Genomic DNA, 22,105 nt, shown 5'->3' with positions numbered 1-22,105 from the left:
AAAGTTCACAATCTTGCACAAAATGAAAAGTTAACTCTTTGCACACTGAATTCACACCCTCTATGAAAGACACAACCTTTCAAACCTCCATGCACACAGGGAGTGTAGATTTCAAATGGAGTCACCCATTCAGGTAGCTCATTTACACTACCTGTATGAGAAATATTGAAATAACTTCCACCGGCCCGGGGGAGTGTACCAACTCTGTTTGAAACTCGCCCTCCCTCTGCAGTGGTAGATTCAGGTTGAATCTTTCTCAGCGGGTATATGAAATCCAAATGGAGCTGCCATTCGGAATAGCGAAGTTCGCCCCCTTAAGCAGTAATTCCATTTGAAATTCATACTTCCCCAGTGGAAGATATCTCCAAAATCAGAGGCAGGGTGGATTTTAAAATGTAATAGCCCAGATTGTCTGCGCTTTTTGCCTTTTTGCAAGTTTTTGTACCAAAATAACATAAAGATCTATTCAATATACCGTAAAGATTCGCCCAATGGCGCACATTATAGCTCCGTTGCCTTAGAGTAACGTACAAAAGTTAACATGGTTAAGGGTCCGTGCCCGTGTTTTATTGAGAGGGCATGCTTTTAGTTTTGCTTAAAATTCCAGTTATCAAAAAGGAGCCCATGTGCGCCATTAGGCGAAGCTTTACAGCTCTTTACGGATTTAAATATTATTATGGTGTTCAAAAATCACTTGATCACACAGTTTTGTTTTTAAAATTTGACCATAACGGTCTTTGAACCCAGCAAATACAAAACGTTTTACAGAAAAGTTTAAAGTATAGGGTTATCACATGTTATATAAAGGGTATAAAACATTCAAAAACATTTTTGAAAACTTGCTGTAAAGGATTTCGTGATCCTAGCATTCTCTTTTTATGACATTTTTCAGTAGATAGCCAGGAAAAAAAAGCTTATTTCAGTTGATTCCGATTTTGCGTTTGCGAGTTATGCATAATTATGTGTATTACACTGCTCCATAGACAATGTGTTGTAATTTCGTTCTGGTGCACCAGAACGAAATTCAAATTTGGCGATATTTTTGCCAAACGAATTAATCTGCAAGAATTATTTGGTACATACACATTATGTAGCCAGAGGTATCCAGTGGTGTAAAAATCTCAACTTTTTTTGGGAAAAGTGGGGGGATGAGGCTGTGGATCGCGAAATGCCCCTTTAACATTTTGACAACATTTTTTAAACATGTTGTTGTAGTCCGTTTTCATGACATTGTTTTGACCCAACCCAAAACGCGTTAATAACACATTATAGCCTAACAACGTTTTTACCATTGCCGTGTTTGCTGCGAATCTACCATCATGATCTTTCATTTGTATGGGCATTCATCCGCAGGTAGGAGGTTAAATAAGAAATAAAAGGTATAGGCATTCAATTGCCCGGAAAGTTCAAACTCAAGGCAAGACTGTTGCCAAATGTTTTGCTGTCTCATTGAATACCGTGCTTCAATACGCAAAACGTGAACGAGTTCGTATTGACTTGGACTTTACAAAGCGCGATCTTGTATGGTATATATTTTGTTGCATTACATGTGTAGAGGTGTGCATTTAATATGGTGATTCCATCATGGAACTTTAGTTTAAATTTGTGACATTAAAAACAGGGCCAGTTCATTGGCGGTAAACTTCAAGCTTCTCACATCATGATAATCATCATGGACAGTTTCGGATAAGAAAACTATTCTGCGTTATATATACTACTCGTATGTGTGTTTTTTGAAAGCTGCGGATTTGATTGATTTGATGCCAAATATTAAAGATTATTTGTCTATCTTTGCTTGGAAAAATAATATACTTTCTACGCCCACTCGGTTGAAAACGGAGGCGGCACGCGAGGAATTGGATGGACGTGTTGGAGGTTGCTTGCTTGCTTTACACAATGCGTTTAAACTCAGCAACATATAAACATTGTGAAACCGGTCAGAGCGATTTAGTGTGTAAACCCGAGTCTGTGATGATGGTGTTACAATTTTGGCGCTCCAGTACAGTGCAACTCAATGTGGAAATCACTATATCTTAATTTTGCACAAAAGTGTAACCGTACAACTTTGGGATAAAATCGTGGATTATATAGTGCAGTCCAGTGCTTTGGACAGGAAATAATAAAATAGCAATAAAGGAAACTCGACTAAATCCGAGTGTTCTGCAGATTATTTCTTGTCATGCTGACAAACTGAAGTGATATTCCTGCTGATGTAAAAAAAAAGCCTTAAAACTTGACAACACCGATGGTGTGGAACCTTTCTACCTCTGGAATACTTTCGCAATTCGCTGGATGGTCCTTTCAAGTGTTTATACGAAATTTACAGATGTATGTATGACCGGCTACTTTTAAAAGGGAATTCAGATTCTATACCGACTGGAATCGGAATCAAAACCAACTCGAAGGAACCACTTTACCTCAATAAAGTTGTTTACTTTGGAAACCATTATTTATAGCTATTTATGTCTTTTGCCATCAGCAATTTCTAAAGAGGGAAAATATCTTATACGGAATTGACGAAACATAAATGTTGATCAGAAGAGCCGCACGACCAAGTGCAGTATACGAGCATGATGAATGCGAACTCCAAACATTTCTTGGAGGAGTTATAAAATGTGGTTTGGTACATTCTGACATGACTGCATGCTGAAGCAACTGCAATCGATCATTATATCGGATAATACCAGGGAAATAAGTGAAACATAAAACTTTATAAAGGAATTCTATTTTGCTTCTGGAAGAAAGAAACAAATAGTTAACATATGTCGCCAATAGATATATAGACATATATACAGAATGGAAGTAAGATAACGGAATGTCCTTCCATCACATTTATGATATTAGTATTTCTCCCGATATTTCTATTACTTTTAATATCAGGAAAATATAAAAGCCTAAGAGTTTACCGAATCATCTTACTGCAGATTAAGATACACGGGATAGGTTAGCTGAATTTCTTGTGAGGGAAGCAGTCAACCTCTTGGGACTGGGTGCACATGGTGAATGAGGATTTGTATGGAGCTGAGGAATAACTATATTTTGGAGATAACCTGAATATAAAGCGTTTTGAAAAAGACCAAAAAAATGGCAGTCATGCTGAGGAGTGCGAGTTTGTGGCTTGGGCTGGTACTATTATTGTCATCCCACGGTGAGTGTTTGTTCCATTTTTGTCAGTTTCAGATTGTGTCAATTTAATGATTAAAGCCATAATTTCCGTCAAATCATGTCTCCATACTTGTACTTCCATGGTCAAACTAACCAAAGTCATAAGATCATGCATTCATTTTCTAAGTATATCTGAAGCAGTGGCGTTGAGGAGCTGCCCCTCCTGTGAGAAGTCTTGCCACCACCCCTCACTCTAAGAAATAGAGGTTATAAATAGAACCTTTTTTGTTCTCTCAGGAGAACCCTCCCTCTTGGCTTCTAAACATGCTAAAAAGGTTAAATTTTGGAGAACGGTTCTGTATCACATTTTTGGGGCCATTTTCGATGGTTTTGGAACCAATAATTCAGTATTTGGTTCTTTAGAGAACCCTAGAGGTTCTCCTGAGAGGACAACTTTAGAACCTTTTTAGAACCGATACTGTCCATATATTTATAAAATTTAGGCATTTTTTGTAGGTTTTAGCCCTTTTTAAACAATTTTCGTCAACATTTTATCGTCAAATTTATATACACCGTAACTGAATGAGATGAAAACTAGGCCTATACTATTTGGTTGAATTTCGACTTTTAACTTTAAAGAATTTCGTTTCGGGCATAAAATTATAATAATTTTCAGATATCAAATCCTAATAAATACATATCTTTAGGAAAATGCTATAGATTCGGATTAAGCCCATATAGACAGATATACAAATGTGCACCAAATTGTGAGAGCTATAATTGCATAACATGGCAATAGCTAATTAATTGAATAGACTAGGCTACTATATTATTAATTGTTTCCTTTAGTTTAATTCATTTGGTTTCAATTCAATATTGTATGTGATACGTAAATGTATATATTATCGTTTTCTATGTCTCATTTCCCGTACATTCGTACATTTCATTGAGCTCCAGACAAACAGGCTATAGCCTATTTCAGTTAAAATTCAGACACAATGTTTAGTAAACAAAGTAATAGAAATGATATTTTTGGAATTTTTTTAAATTGTTAAACACAGTTTTTGCTGTGTAATTGGAACGTTTGCCAAAGATCATTGCATTTCAGATTCCTGTATAGTCGAGTCTAATTGTAAATGTCTATAGCATTAATTCATTGACGCTTTGTTGGAACTTTTCCAGAGACATACTGAGCTATAGTTTAAATGCAGAAATTAACTACCTTTGTTGCTATCCTTCAAAATTAATACGGTTTGTAATTATACCAGAAGTTGCAGATTTTCTGAATTATCACGCCATGGAACACTGGTGGAAATTTATATAAAAATCAGAATTCTTTCAAAAGTGGTGAGAATTGGACATGTAAATTGACCGATTGAAATATGACAATCTTTTAACGATTGATAATAGGAATCAATCTATAGATTGAAAAATAGATTGAAATATTTTTGTTTTCACTCTAACTCTCCGACTGATTTCAATATCTAATCAAGTGTTACTCCTAATGTACTGCCAAATGACATGTGTTGCATTATGTTTGGAATGAGATTTCAAACTGTTTTAGAGTGAACATTTTCAATCTTTTTTTTTCAACTGGAAAGGACTTGTCCCTAATTTGGGACGGCAAAAGATCGAAAAACAATGAAAATCAATCCTTTCTACTGAAAATTCAATCGAAAAAGATTTGCCCCTAACTTTAATCACTAAAAGATTGTAACAGATTGAGAATCACTCTTTTTTATTTCGATTTTGAAAAAAAATTACCCGACTGAATAAAACGATTTGTCCCTAATTCGGGACGGCGAGATTGAAAATTCAATCTTTTTGATTGAATATTCAATCGGGCAATTTAAGAGAAAACTATGAGAATTGAAATATATTTTCATTTCTATGAAACGTTTAACCTTGTCCTTGTCTGCATGCATTCTCTTCCAAATGAATGAGAAATACTAACTAATTAATTACTAAGTCCCAAATGGTGTAAAGTTTCATAGAAATTAGAAAATTTTCAAATAAATCAATATACGACGTAGGAACCTACATACCCAAACACTATGTGTTTTTAAAAAAACGTTATCAAGTTTTGGGCTAAACAAGTCAAGTTTATAATAACATAAGTGCCGGGTTAAATAAAGGTCATGAAAATATTTTTTAAACATTTGTAATGAATACCCATTCTTATATTAATAAAAAAACATACAACAAATGTTGTCAAAATGTTATCGTAAATCAATAATATTATTTAGCAAACATTTGTGCAAAATCATATTTTGTCAACATTATGTATTATTATTTGCAACAAGTTTTCAAAAATGTTTTATTTTATTTTGTTTTATATCCTTTATATCCTTTAACATATACCCCAAAATGTTTAACTTAATCTGTAAAACGGCTTGTTTTTGCTGGGCTAATAATCATGATAATAATTCTTGATGGGTTGTCCTCCGTAGAATCATACCGCAACAAATATTTCAGTTGTGGTTATCAGCAAATCTGAATTGGTGTCAAACCAATTCAATGATGGGTCGCATATCTTAAAATTTAAATGTTTTGCGAATAAAAATATCAATGTTATTCTGCTTTGAAAACGAAAACCACAAATTGTCAGGGGTCATTGCCGTTAAGGTGACTGCATGATCATGGTGATACTTCTAATGGCCACCAATTCTATATAAAAAAATTACTCTGTACCAGAGTATAGAATTGGTGGCCATTCAAAATGAGCTATACACTCTATATTTATCTTATTACAAGAACGAAGCGGTCGATTTTCAAAATTCAAAAAGTATATGAAAGCTGCATGCCTTGTTAGACAATTGCATAAATTAGCATAAAATCACGATGATAAATTTCCAGCAGACATTCGACATAACATATAATTGATTTTCGTGCCGTCAAAACAATATTTAGAAGATAAAAATGAATTGAAATATATTGAATGACGAATGCTATAGCCCTAAGGCTGCGTTCACATAGAAGTATACTATTCGGGTATACGGTGCGGTGCACGTTTTGCAGGTGCACGCGTATAGCTTCAATCGAGCAAGACAATTTCATAGTACCGGGTCACATAAGGCTACGATCACATAGAAGTATACTATTCGGGTATACGGTGCACGTTTTGCAGGTGTACGCGTATAGCTTATATCGAGCAAGGTAATTTCATAGTACCGGGTCACATAAGAGGGCACTATTCGAAAAGGCCGTATACCATGTATACCTGCGTATAGTAGTATAGTGGGAATAAGTGGGAATCGTGCGTGTTCGATTTTAGTGCAGCGTATACCGTCCTAATTTTAAAACTAAACCATATGTGGGTAAATTCATTTTTTTTAAATAGATGCACTATCTAATTCTGCACATTATGATACCTCATTGAATGCAATGTGACCTCAAGAAGTAAACTTACAAGCATTTGATTAGCATGATTAGACGAAGAAAATTGGTAAACTGACCTATCATGCCTAGACTCGCTAATCGCTATACGAAATACGCTCATTCGATCAGGCTGAGTTCACATAGTATACTCCTATATGAACTCAGCCTGATCGAATGAGCGTATTTCGTATAGCGAATACCGTATACCGTATACTTCTATGTGAACTCAGCCTTATGGTTAGCAACTATTTTAAACTGTTGCGATTTGGTAGTTCACAGCATCTTGCGAATGGTAGTGAGCTTTGGAAAAAAATTGCATTGATCATTTCATATCGAGTATGTAGAAATTCAAATATCACAGATACTTATGTATATGTCCTGTGGTCCTTGAGTTATGTTGTAAAGAGGGAGGAAACAGCAACACTTTTGTAAAACGTACATTCCTCATTGACAACAATAACTTAAACAAGTTTTCAAAGCATATGATTTGTAGAATGAATTTTTACAAAAGTCCAAAGTGTTATTTTTCAATAATATATTGATTTAGACAATGAAAATCAATTTTTTTTGGTTGTTTCGACCAAAATGTCATTTTGTACTTTTCTCAGTGAAAATACTGCGTACAGGTGTATCAGCTAGCAAAAATCTTAGTTTCACTTTAAATTCTAAATTCTGAAGTCACTTCTTCGGCCAGGTCATATAAAAATACAAGTTTTCAAATAATTTAGGAAAAACTGCTTAAGTGATTGTACTACCTTTGTTATACATGATGTTATTAGTTACAGGTAAAAGACGATAAAGGAACTAACGCCTGGTTCTAATACAAAGTAAATTGACTGAAACTAAACGCAACAAAGGATGACCTGACGATGAACTATTATATTAACATTTAGTCTTTGTTCACTAACCTTTTATCCAATTTACAAATCAAAACATTCCTTTGTTAATTATGGACCTAGAGTCTGGGACACTTTGCAATGTAATGAATCGTAATAATCGGTTTACACATTTAAGTCTGATCAAGTGTTTTGATAAATTCACCAATATTTCAACCGGACGAGTTTTCTTCCGTTCATACGAGTATATAAACGTAAAAAGACCCTAAAAGCACCGAAAAGTGTTGGCAAATCTGGAAGAAAAAATCTGAAATTATTTGGCAAATTTTAAAACTTTTCTAACTTCTTCAATTTCAGTCAAAATAGAAATACTCTATTTTTTACTGTGGAATGAATTAAGATTCATACATACTCACGATATAACGACGTTTCTGATTGGATGTGTTCCTTTTTTTGCTGGTCATAAATACCGTTTATGACCAGTACGCAGGGCATAAACAAGCTGCGTCACGCAGCGTTTGAACCCAATTAACACGATCCACGATTTGCTAGTGTTGCGTACACGCGCATGTCACCGCGCCCATCTCACGCGGAGCGCAAAAGATGACGCGTATCACGCGTTGACTCCCGGCCGTTGACCTCATGAGCCGAGCTGCTTCCTGCAAGTAGGCCTACTCATTTTCTTCCAATTTGTGAAGGAAAACGGTATGGAAATGTTATTTAAACTTGTAAACCCTTATTATTTTAATCTGTATTGAATTGCTAAGAATGTTGGGTATGTATGAACGGGGTTCATTCATAGGATTTCGGGCATGATCGCTGTTTATGCCCTCGGCATACGCCTCGGACATAAACAGCGATCATGCCCTCAATCCTATGAATGAACCCCTAAATAAGGTGTGATTTTCGAAAAGCCAGAAAGAAATATTATGTTTAGTTTTGTTTTTTTCAATTTTCAAAAACCCCGTTTTCATGAGGGTTCTTTACATACAACGGTTAAATTTCAGCACATCACATCAAAGCTCCCATTGGGCGCCACATTCCTTTTTCAAAGGAATTTTTATTCTAATAGCACACAATTTGTAATTTGTAAACAGCTAAAAACGGTGGTAAAAAACAAAACCATTTTAATTTGGTCCCGGGAATTTGGTATAATGTTGTTGTAGATGTCGTAGTCACTCTATATCATATAGTATTCCATGCCACATTAATATAATGCATATAAATTACGGGATAAATTATAATATTATTGTACAACGCCTACTAAGTTAGTTCTAAGATAGTTTATTCAAATTTCAAAAGTGTAAAATTACGTTAATGCGCTGTTTAATTAAGATATGAAAATGCTATACAATAGATTAAATACCGCATCCATTGGACATGTTGAAGGCAGTGGAATATTTTTAATTACATTTTTAAAATTTGTAAAATATCTTGACTTATTTTTTTTTTTAAATCTGTCAATTTACAGTTCCCATGGCAAATTCATACAAATTGCTAAAGATTATTTTCCCAACTTGTCATAGGATGGCAATGGTCTGCCCTTTGATAAGGGTCGATCATATTATTGTCATCCATCAGACATATCGTGACATGTGGATTGTCAAGCATGTCAAGTTCAAATGTTTACAAAATCATAGTTCAAGAAATCAAGCCATAATACTATATGTATAGCCCAATGCTAAAGGCGTATAAACCCGCACAAAAAATATAGTCTAGGAGCGAATCCCTGATTTGAAAAATATTGTCAAATTATCATTCAGGGACTGCATATCATAGCTAGGCGAAAATTGGCTGATGAAAAAATCCCGGGGGCACTCAACTTTGGAAGTGACGGTATGTGCCTGTCAATAGGCCCCTCTTTTGAAGTCGACTATACCCGATGACCCCCTTTTTTTAAAAGCCATACCCGATGACCCCCTTTTTTTAATTGCGGCTACCCAATGACCCCCTTTTTTTGGTTGCGGCTACCCAATGACCCCCTTTTTTCTAGAATAGCATCATCAAAATGCAACAAAAAATGCCGAAACTGTCAAATTTTGCTCCATTTTTTCAAAATTATGCCGAAATTTTCAAAATTTTGCTCCATTTTTTCAAAATTTTCTACCCGATGACCCTTTTTTTAAATCTTATACTCAATGACCCCTTTTTTCAAAATATTGTACCCAATGACCCCCTTTTTTATTTTGTTTGTACCCAATGACCTCCTTTTTTTAAAGTAACGCTTTGTACCCGATAGGCCCCTACTTCGCGACTCCGGTAGGCACATACCCGTCACTTCCAAAGTTGAGTGCCCCCCTTCGGGGAAAAATGATGTTGTAGGTGATTTGCATGATTTTACAGATCTGAATCCACACCTGATTATATCATTACACCTTGGGCTATAAATTTCATATTTTTGGGGTGTGATAAGATTTATGTTGGTTGGCCTAGTATTAATGTTGGTATGGTGGGGGTATGTCAACGTGAGGTTTAGGATTATCCGCATTAGGGCTAGTTTAGGGCTAGGGTATAGAGAGGGATATGGTTAAGATTAGCCTCATTGTACTTGGGGAGCTAGAGGCACGTCCTGTGCATCCCCCCAGGACTAAACCAAACCAACTTTTTTAGGTTCCTGAGATGACCCCAAAACATAATCAGGATGTTCCCAAAAATATAAACTGGCCCCAAGTGGGTTTTTCCAAGATGGCGACCAAATGGCCCCCAAATGCAGGTCATGAATACTATTTCTGAATCAAACTAACCTTTTTAGCTTAATTAAAGAGCCCAGCATAAACTCAAGTTGATATAAAGGATAAAACGTCCCAAAAGTCAGTGTATTTTCAAAATGGCGCTCAAAATGGCCACCAAATGCAGGTAATCACTATAAATGACCATATATCGGGCCATATATGAATACTATTTCTGAATCAAAGTAACCTTTTTAGCTTAATTAAAGAGCCCAGCATAAACTCAAGTAGATATAAAGAAAACAAATTCCCAACAGTCAGTATATTTTCAAAAATGGCGCCCAAAATGGCCACCAAATACTGAACCAAACTATAAGTTAACTTTTTGGCTTGCAATATAGTGAGAAACCTAAAAAAGTTGGTTTGGTTTAGTCCTGGGGGGATGCTCAGGACGTGCCTCTAGCTCCACAAGTATTGGGTTAGCTTAGGGTTAGGGTCTAGAATGAGGGTGAGGTTAGGACTATCTACTTCTATACGTCTTGTACAACACGGTGAAAATTCAAACTATTCCTTCTCAGAGTCCTCTTGCATGCAATGTCAAAGGTTATCATGGTTATCAGGGGGTTAAAAGGAAAAATTTCAAATCTTCAAAGAATACAAAAATGACTTGCCTGTTTTCATAATTGGTATATTTTATTTACATTCAAAGTAAACAAACGTCTAAAAAGTATACGTTTTCATAACAACTATTCCACATTAGTCCAATTAAATTTACTTAAAAGCATAAAACACCTTTAGGATATACAATAATTGATTACAATGGTCAAAAGTCTTGGTTCGAAGATTTCTGGATGGATAACATAAGACGACGAAACAAAGCACCCCTCTGGTAGCTTTCCCCATTAAGACCTGAGCGCAAGAAGACCGTATGTCCACTTGGCCCCTCAACATGTATACACTTATGTTGCGTATAGTTCCGTATAGTTTGGTAATGTTTTATACATGTTCAGGGGCCAAAACAAATCTTTCAAACCCTTTCATGATGTTTTCACCCTGGAACATGTATTAAACATTATAAAACCCTAAGAAACTATACGTAACTGTAGTGTATACATGTTGAGACTTACGGTCTTCTTGCGCTCAGGTCTTCACATTACAAATAAGCATTATAAGGCGACGAAAAAACCCTTTACTGGACGGACTTTTCAAGTTGAGCCAGTCGGTCGGGATTTTATTTCTGGAGGCTAAAATTACCCTGAAATAACCACAAACTTGATAAACCTGGCAATAATTTGATGATTTTGTTGCAAACATTTTGAATATGTTCTGAATTTTGTGCCACTGCACATGTATACCACTGCACTGCATCTCAAATCTCAATTGATAAAAAAAGCCATGTACGATTTTCGCCCGGAATTTCTCAGTTCACATTTTAATTTGCTCTGAGCTGTTGCCCTACCAACACAACTAATTCCATTTAGGTGTAAGTTGGGACATGTGGGGGTGTGTGTGCAAACATTACAAATATAGACCCTATCTGAGTAAAAAAATCAGGTTTGAAAATAAAAAAAATATTACATTATTTTATCATATTTTAAGATCGTACATTATTACTTTAAGAACAACTTAAATGCATGCATATCCGACCAATTTATTTTGTCTCGGCCTAACCCTAAAGATGCCCTCCTTTACATGTGACATATATTAATATCAGTATAAACAGAGCTAATACCGGAATCAATATCATACTATTTTTTAAAGGCAACTGCCCCGATTCCAGAAAAATACACACAGTACTAATTTTTGTGACTAATAATATGATTCTGTTTTGCCAAATAAATAATCCTAAGCCTTAAATGAACTATAAATGCCAACTCAAAATTCTGAATGCTTGTGAGTATAAAATAGACCTGTGTCAGTTCTTTGAATTTTGCCACTGCGATGATATAAGAAAGCGTTAAAAATAACATATTTTGCCCTCTTTCCTAAAAAAAATTTCACTTTTATTTGCCAGTTATTTCCAACTTTAGGATTATGATTGGGCTGACATGTGTTTGATTTGGCAAAGCAGGATTTATATTTGTCTAAATTCCAAACAATTCAGTGCTGCACTGCATTTGCCTGAAATTGGATATAAGGTCAGACAAAGTCACCATTTATTAGGGGCGTGGTTCAGTGGTACTTGATTCAACTTTGATTTGGTACAAGAGGACCCCGGCTCGATCCCCGGTGGAGGCAAAATTCATGTTCAATTATCCGTTCTCTCCATTTATTACATATATGAGTTGTGGGGCAGATGCATGCAGTGAATGACAAAGACCTCGCAAGCAGTTCCGACAAGGGCAACGCCTTGGCTGCTCGTACACCCTGGTCCCACAGAGCATCATGTGAAAGCAGTGTTTTAACACTGAATGATTTAGTAAGGTTTTAAAAAAAGGTCGAAGAAGAAATCCAAAATGAGACATCACAAAATAATTCAAATTGCAAACATTTGCTCGGAATGTTTATAATAAGTCTCCACGGAATTAATCTGTCAAGATCATTTGGCAGATAGAAAACTAACACATCTATATTTGTGTGACATTTTGTGCTTTACCTGTATAGCTGAGTGGCACAGGATCCGGGCACAGGATACTCAGTCAGGGGTTTCGCCCGTGCGGACGCTCTTAGAGATTTATTACTCCAAGGGGAACTTAGGGATGAAATCAAACCTCGACCGCCGGTTGACCGGTGGTTATCGGCGGTTGAATCGCGTTCTATCGTGTAGAAGAATAGAAACCGGCTCTAACCGGATGGAACCGCTCGGAACCGGTGGTCGACCGCCGGTGGTCAAGTTTTGATTTCATCCCTTAGATGTTTGTTTGTTCGTTCGTTTGTTTGTATGTTTGTTTACAAGGTTGGAACGTATTGGGACACACGTTGGGTCCATGAGAAAATCCATGGTCAAGACCGACCTCGTCTCAATCCCTGCTCAAACCCAAAGAATTTTAGAGAGTTAAACATCCCGGAACTGCACACTCCAGAGGCCTACTTCAGTACTTGGAGGTTTGTGCTTTGCGAACACATTTGAGGGGTTTTATGATCTTCCATACGGGCTATATAATCAGAGTGTAATATTGATTGTGGTCAATTCCTGTTTCGGACCAGTTCGGACTGACATACATAGGTTGTATATCTGATATAGAATTCAGTGTTGTCGGACTAGCGGCGTGTCGGACTAGCAACCTGTCAAACTAGCGGACTTAACGGGTATTCATCCCATGTCGGTCACTAAATTAAGCTAAATTAGGTGATGGCTCATGTGTTTCTGCTGGTAAAACCCCCGGTGTGAACAACTCAGAGTAACTTTGAATAATTATCATATCTACACTTGGAGGTTGAAACCCTTCAAGGTGTATGTCCATCTGAGCATGACTTATGACAAATATGATCGCTAATTGTCATGAATTGGCACGCCATATTTTGATGATGAAGTTGTACATCAAGTCAGTGAAATTATCCATTTGTCACGAAATTGCGAGAAATCAAGCTGTACCAGTCTGCTAAAGATAGATAGGAGATATGACCGCGGAGATGCTTCCCATGGATGACATGACAGTAAATTTTGGGCTGTCTCATTACATCGCATCGGACCATATGCAGCTGCTCGGACCAGTAGTTTTACTAAATAGGCTACATGACCAGTGCCGTGGGTGCAACTGCAATTATAGTGTACATTTGCACTGTACAAAACGTCGATGACCACTGAAGTCCAAGACACACCAGAGAAACACTAGGCGCAGAGCCCTAATCGGCCTACATTCTATATACAATCATCGCAGCCAGGATCAGTTCCCCCGAGTTTTGCATACGGGTGACATTAACATAGTTGTATAAGTTCACGGGAAATTCCTAGCTCTATAAGTTCTTTTCCACAAGGACAGAAACAGTGTCTCAACTTCGAGCCCTGAAATTTATTTCTGACAACCCTCCACAATAAAAGTGTGTCTACCCCGGACGGTATTGATATCAATTTGGTAGTACGAAATGACAGCAACATAATTGCTTTAATAAAATGATATTTTTAGAGTGAAAAATAGCACGCATCTTTAATATAACCGCGGTATGTTATGAATATGAGCAGCAGTATAGACAAAATAATATGGGGTTGGATAGAAAGTTTATTTTAAGTTGCTTGAATCAGCAAAACGTCACGTTATTTCGTTCTCAATCATTATCACCTATAATGTGCACTTTCAGACCAAGGTAAAACTTGACATTAAACGTGATTGAATGTGATATGATCTTCATTTCATAGATTCATGTCACATTCATAAGGGGCCGTTCAATAATTATGAACCCTGCACAGGCGTAGATCCCGGGGGTGGGTAGGGGGGGGGGTGTGGATAAATCCCCCCAATATTTTGCCAGGGGATGGTCCATACAATCATCCCCACCCCAATGTTGACACCTGAATATGGGTTTCTGACCAAAATAACCTCATATTTGCCCATTTTAGCCCCAAAAGTGCAAATTTTCGCGCGCATTTATTCTACTTTTGCACCATATTTAATCAATTTAGCTTCAAAATAGCAAAATTGTTCGCGCGCGATCTTATTATGTCGCTAAAAGGTGCTGGATTCACTATACTTCAAGATTTATTTTTCAACCCCCCCCCCCCCCTGGAGCCCTGGGGCAGAGTAAAATGCCGGGGCAAGCAATTGTTGGTGGGCCTAGAGGGGCAATCAATTTTTGGCACACATTTACTGGGCACCTTTTAAATAACACGCTCTAAAGCAAAATTTTCCTGTTCGCTGTCAGTATCTATAAAGACCGTTTTGCCAAGATTTTTAGGGTGGGGGGGGGGGGCAATTTTGGCAGGCTGAGAGAGAGGGGCAAGCAATTTTTGACAAGCCATTTGAAAATTACTGTTGTTACCACTGTGGTTGTACCGAACGTGCTGCCCCCCCCCCCCAATCTTTCGGCAAATGGCCCATTTTTGTTCTTCTCAGGCTTTTTGATACTGAATTCACTCCGATTGCCCCCCCTTTTCATGCCGGAGTGTCACTAATGGTAGGGGTTATAGGGTAAGGTTTAAGGTTAGGGATAGGGATAGGGTTATGGGTCAGGGGGTTAGGGTACTAGCAAACCTTTTTGGACTAACGCACCTTCGGACTAGCTTGCGAACCTTGAGACAAGCGGATGTTACTGAAAGTAAACCAATTCGATATTTTATAGCCTTATCTTTCTTCTAGGTTAACCTCTGAATTTTGTAACATTCACATTGATAGTAAAAAAAAATTAATATCAATATTATGCCATATGGAATCATTAAAGAATACCAGAACAATCAGCATTGTAATAAAACGTTCGGATCCGGAATGTATAATGTCAAATATGATGAACTCTATAAATTTGTTAAAAATATAACGAAAAGGGAAATGTGAAATTGTTAACATAATATTATTATTCTTTTAAAGGTGAGTGACCCTAATGATTGACAACCCACCCGTCCCGTACACCAGTCCCCGCACTACGTATATCCACGGGTATAGTCATGCTCGTCATCGGAAATTTCGCGAAATACGGAAACTATTAATTGTTACATATTATTTTTGGGACACCCTGGGTATGTCATATTCTCTTCCGCCGCCGCGCCGGTTTGATTCCACTCACTTTGTGTGGAGTGAGCGGAATCAAAACGGCTGCGGAGGAGACTAGGTATGTCATTGCATGGAATTTCCGACGCTCCAAACTTGAACTTTGAAAGCAACATTCTTCTCGTATAAAGTAGGCCTATAGATAAATAAACGATATTTGATATATCATTGTATAATTATTCAATATATACATCTGTGACAGTTACACATAGGCCTAAGTGCTTTTAGGAAATAACTATATTTTTGACAGTCTGACCATTTTTTAAAAGAGTGTTTTTAAACACTCTTTTAAAAATCGGTTTTAAAAATTGGTCAAACTGAAAAATAAACCCTATATATTAAAGAGGAATTTCTTACGTTCTAGATTAATGGAGTCCGTCAAAAGGGAGGACTTTGCAGGTGGGTAAATTTTGAGTTCAGCATTTCTGCTTTGAAAGTATTTTACAAGTTTTAAAACGACACCTCGTTTGCTAAAATTGATTTTTAGTGAAAAGCACTTTGCCGCAAAGTCCGTGATGTACTAGGCACTATATCACATTTTCAAATGATTATGCTTACCTGTATTTGTAAATGCTAAAAGGTACGTCGTCTTTTTTTTCTCTCATTTTTACCCAAAAATTAAATTAAATTTAATATAATAAACATATAAAACGCCGAACAGGACATATACCATGTATGCAGGGCGTCCATAAAAATGGGTTCCAACGAATGTTGTGATATTTAAATATGTGCCCAATTTCAATGTTTTAAAATAGCTATATGTGAAAGCCACACTGTATACTTTTAACTTTTATGTAGCAGCTAGCTCGGGATTTTCCCCGGTAGGGGCAGGGAAAAATTGAAATCTGGGAAGGGGAATATAGGAAATTTGCATTTTTTTGCAGTTTGATCATTCTTTCTATCATCATGATCATAGTATCTGTAACTGGCAGTCGAAACTGTCAGGTGTTTTAAGGGAACTGGAATGAGCGTTTCGACAGCATTTTTGTGGGACATGAGAGCACATCAGACCTATCGAATTGCATTCTGAATACGAAGAATGTCTTTCTGATATCAAATAATTTTCATTTTATGAAATTCACGATATAATACAAATTTTATAAATTTAATGATATAGTCTTAAAGTGTATGTAGCTGGGAGGAAAAGCCGACGATCAATTGAAAATTTTGACCTTTCATATTGAAGATATGGATTTTTTCCCAAAAAGACCTAATTTTTTTTGGTGTTTTGGGAAAAAAATCCATATCTTCAATACGAAAATTCGTCGGCTTTTCATCCCACCTACTTACACTTAAAATATAAATCATCAGATTTATTAAGTTTACTTCGAGTACTGTTAAATATCCAAAATATCAATTTTGAATGATTTGCCATAAAATGTGTATTACATTGCGAATTTCAAAAAATCAAAATTATTTGATATCAGAAGGACATTCTTCGTATTCAGAATTATGCAATTCGATATGTCTGATGTGCTCTATGTCCCACAATAAATACTGTCCAAACGTTCATACCCCACCCCTTAACTCCATTCAATTGCAAGGTGCATACCAGATAAGTTACAATGATTGACACAATTTAAGTAGTAACTTCCTTTCGTATAAAGCTTAGCTCATATCATGACATAGTTATCGGATAATATTCCTGACAAGTTCAGGGTTAAATCTGTATGATTTAGGATTAGGATTTCGGTTAAGGGGATTGTGTGAAGGTGAGAGCATATTATGCTTTTAAGGTTGGTATTTATCATGCCGTGCAGGTGCAATGTATGTAGAAAATATGATGGGGAAGGTTTGTACGGGCGTGCCACGCAGACTTTCGGATACTGACTTTCTATACTCCAGTTTTCACAAAAAGCACAGCGCCCAAAAATAATTGAGTGCTTTTAGTTTTAAAGGCACTTTTACCCAAATGTGCCTGGACGTATTGGTCTTCACTGAAAACCCACCATCGATATACCCAAATCCCTTAAAAGGTAGTTCTACTCCAAAAGCGGGGCATTTCCAAATTGTGGACCTACCTCCTCCCCCCCCCCCAAAAGCGCTTACATGCAAAAAGCGGTACGTTGTGTGGCTATTTGAACAGTTAAAAAGAGGTCCTTCTGTATTCTGTTAATTTGTTTTTCTAAAGGCTTTCTAATTTGGGACCCAGGCTGCCTGTTCTAAGGGTACTTTAAAACATTTGCAGCGTGGTCCAGTGGTTAATTAAGTTTTTTGACTCTGGCGCAAGAGGTCGCCAGTAGAGTCAATTCCCGATGCAAGTATCATGATTATCCGCTCTCTCAGTACTTTTGAATTGTGGTACTGATGCAGTGAATGACGAAGATCTCGTGCAGTCAGTTCCGATCGTGGTAACGACGGTGCATCATGGTAACAGTGTCTGACATTGAATAATTCACCCACGAGACTGAATATGACCTTCTTGTCAATTTGGGGATGTGCGTATAGTATACCTCAACCCCCCCCCACCTCCCCGAAGCTCTCCCGACTGTAGAAATACTCGACGGGCCTGTCTGTTTGACTCTGCAATCTCAGCAAGTCAATGTCGTCTTCAACTCAAATGAAACGACCTCTTCAACCTATATCCGTGATTTACACCATATCTTCATCCATGCCCATAATGGCGCTCCATGACGGTCAAGTTCATTTTCAGCTAACCCAGCGTCCTTTCACATCTAATTTGCTAATTTGACAAGTGTTGCAATGATTGGTAATGAGGCTTCAAATTAAAATACCACCCTTTCATTTGTACTAAATGAATCCCATATTTTGTAATCACATTTAACCCTTTACAGTCACTATTACCCAAAATAGCCTCTTTTTAGTAGCACAGTTTGTTGGCTTCCATTTAACCATCATAATATATAGTTCAAAATGTGACCCCCTTGTTGTGGGTATGAGATTTGTTCCCAAATAGGCCCACATTCAAAGGTCATTCGTTGAATGTACGCATGTATTTAGGGTAAATGAACTACGCACAGACAGATGAGCATGGTTGATCTCGTCGACGCAGACGACAAGTTTCAAATTTTCTTTAAAAATTCAAAAATTTCAGAATTGTACATTTTCATGACCATAATTTAGAATCATTATGATAATCAAAATGAGTAGGCCTACAAACAAGTCAAGTATTGGTTCAGTGGTTCTTGAGATATATCGCTCTTGATATTGTTCGAAAATAACATTAAAACTTGCATTTTTTTTTATGTTGAAGCCTATGTCCAGCACGCAAAACATTAATAGCTGTCAATGAAATTATTTCGTGAAATTTAACCAAATTTTACCTGATGTAGGGTGAAAAGTTCATCACAATTTACCCGTCAGTGATGATATGGGTGTTAGTTTTTATCGCAGCGATAAGCGATTTACATATTAATCGCTATCCCTTGCGTGAAATGAGGTTTTGATTTATTACTAAAGCGCTTTATATTGACACATAAAATGAGGACGATTCAAATATATTATCTTTATATTTATAGGTTATATAAATAGTTTGTCAGAGGGAATTCTTTTGCGTATAGCTCTTACATGCCGCGTTTATCATGTAACTTTATAGTTCACTTTAGGCCGAAAAAAATAATGTTTTGGTTTGCGTCCCCTCCCCTACTCAATTTCTGTGATTTATGTAATTGTTGGTAATTTCAGCCAATGAGACAGAAGGCCGGTTGCAAAAACCAATAAACAGTAATAAATTCGACACTAGTTTTCAACTAATGAACATAATGTCGATTCTATAGGTAAATTTTACATAAATTTGCTTACTTTAAGGGCCCCTATGTCGATTACAAGTTCTGCTATTGGATGAAATCAACATTTAATCCGATTTCACTGAAAAAATTAACATAATCAGTGATAATGTCAATTTGTCCATTTTATGGCAGCGATCGCACGTCATAGCCGTCCGCCCTTAAAACAGGGTTTTCCTTTTCGTTGCCTAAAAACCTCTTTAAATCATGACTTGTTATAAATATTTCACCTTTGCGATGACCTATATTTTTATTGATACAAAATAGGAAAATGAAATTCCATCACACATCACTCATAAAAATAAATTTGCCGTAACATTATTATTATTAAATTATGACAACATGTGCGAATCTATTATGATTGAAATAGCAGTATTTAACAAAATCCCGAATGGACTGTTCTATTTGAAATACACTCTCCCTCTGTGGAAGATTTAGTTAAGCTGAATTTATACTCTATCGCTGAGTGACGAGCGATTGGTTTCTAGCCAATGAGGTAGCATGCTTTTTGTTGCATCGGGAAAAGCGCGCTACCTCATTGCTTAAATACCAATCGCTCGTCGCTCACCCGGGTCGCTCAGCGATGGAGTATAAATTCAGCTTTAAAGTCTTCAACAGGGGGAGTGCAGGGTTCAGATAGAATAGACAATTGGATAATACTTCGATTTAAAATACTCATTCCAGCTGTAGAAGATATAAATGTAAGGCCATACAGGTATGGGTTTCAAAATAATCAACCCTAGCCAATTCCATTTGAAAAACATACTCCCTCTGTGGAAAACTTTTCTTAAATTCCACAGGGGTATAGTTTTCAAATAGAACAGCCCCACTTACGGTCATCATAGTCTACATATGCAGAGCATCTGTTTTTCAAAAAATTTTGAAGCCACTGCTGACAGCAACAACAACATCATGACTTGCGAAACACCGAACCGAACCGCTTTTTTCACCCAGGCTTCAGCCCTGGGTGATATTACATTCAGTTTAGACCTTGTCCTTTGAACCCAAATTGGCTACTTTGAAACGAAGTAGCCAAATGCGTTTGCTTCGTCCTCATTAAAATTATTTTACAGGATAATGCAGAGTATCTAATGGATCTGCAGGCTACTAAAAAACTAACCTCACTCCCCATGACAAAATTCATAAAACTATATTCAGTAGAGCTTGACTTTACCCAGGGAATGGGTGGAATATTAACCTCATTCAAGTCCCCATGACAATTATTCCTACAGCTGTTCTGTAGCCTATGAAGTTATTTTTTGACATATAGGGATGATGTTGCAATATGAAAGTTGACCGGTGAATGGCCATGGCCACTAATTCATGAACTTGGCTAGCTGGCTGGCTGGTCTGAGGTCACACTTCTTAAACATCTATGATTTGAATTGCAATGTTGTTCTCACCACAGACTGAATTAGAAGGAACCATTAGAAGGAACCTATTATAATCGGACACTAAATTAATTGTAAAAAATCCTCCTGCTCCCATCATGCAAGTTATTCCACTTAGACTGTTTGATATAGGCCTACTTTTATCAAAATAATTAAGTATTGATTAAGCATTTGCCAGTGAAACATTCTCACTCACAAAAATCACAGATACTCAGCATGAGAATCTGTGCAATGTTTGACAGAGAAGGTCACTAAATCTGGCCGTCACAAGTTCATAATTAGTTTTGATTGATCTTCATGTACCAAATCATTTATGCTTTAAATTGATATCCTAGCTGTGACCTCTGAGCCAAATGTTCTATAGCAACACCACATGCATTCATATATATACATTTATATACAAACATATTGGCATAATGGGGACTGATGTTCTCTGACTGCAGTCAGAGGGCAACATGTAGTACCAGTATAGCTAGTAGCATACAGGTAGTTCATATACTTAGGCCTATTCAGCAATTATAGCTCAGTTGTGGAGTAGGCCTACTAGTTCTTTGGTTGAATCACCACCTTCTTGACTGATCAGAAGACCTGTGTTTTATATAGGCTTACTGCATACACTGCCTACCTCTTTGCAGCTATGTGGAGCTAAGGTGGGGCAGTCCGGGGGGTTGTGCAGTCATGTGACCTCCACGGCCTGGGTATTCCCTTTTAAAGGGATTTTTATTTAGGCTGTTTAAGGTGGCGCTGGTGAATATTTTGGTAATTCTTTCAAGATTTCACAAATTTGGGTAAAAAAGACCTAAAAATCTTAACGGTCATCGACCAGCATTCCACAGCTGGGCAATGGGGAGATATCACATTGGGAGATCGAGAAGCTGATGCCCCTTTCCCCCTGCTATATACACGTGGAGTGGTCAAATTTTAGTTTGCATGAATGATTGGCTACTTTTTCAATTTAAGGTTGGTCTGAACCCTGGAATTATGAAAACTTTCGGGCCTCATAACTGCTAAATTATTTTTTTGGCCAAACAATTTTTTTGTTACGTTGCACGAAAAAAATTTGGGCCAAAAAACCCGTTTTTGGGGATTTTCTCCAAAATGAGCATTTTAGCCCAAATTGGACCTCACAGATGAATTCAGCAAGTCATTTCCAGTCTAAAAATGTATACTTTTATATTCTTTAGACTAATAATTTAGCAGTTATGAAGCCCGAAAGTTTCCATAATTCCAGGGTTAAGACCACCCTTAAATAGTTGAAAATTAAAGCGTTCTGTTGCAGATTTGTTTTTCAATTGAAAGGAAAATTGCTATTGATATTACAGGGTGTCCCAAAAAGAACTG

General features: G+C 36.9%; 1 protein-coding gene across 1 annotated transcript in view; it reads left to right on the top strand.

Moving 5' to 3' along the window:
* The first annotated feature begins 1,693 nt into the window (after positions 1-1,693).
* LOC140162702 (uncharacterized) overlaps positions 1,694-22,105 on the top strand; it is a 59,719-nt gene continuing 39,307 nt past the window's right edge. The window contains 1 exon segment of the mRNA XM_072185974.1: positions 1,694-3,148. Coding sequence (XP_072042075.1) covers positions 3,085-3,148 — 64 coding nt within the window. The 5' untranslated portion in view covers positions 1,694-3,084.

This window comes from Amphiura filiformis, chromosome 10 (genome assembly GCF_039555335.1).
Source record: "Amphiura filiformis chromosome 10, Afil_fr2py, whole genome shotgun sequence".
Classification (NCBI taxonomy): Eukaryota; Metazoa; Echinodermata; class Ophiuroidea; order Amphilepidida; family Amphiuridae; genus Amphiura; species Amphiura filiformis.
Note: the sequence above shows the minus strand (reverse complement) of the source record. Positions and strands in the feature narration are given on the sequence as shown.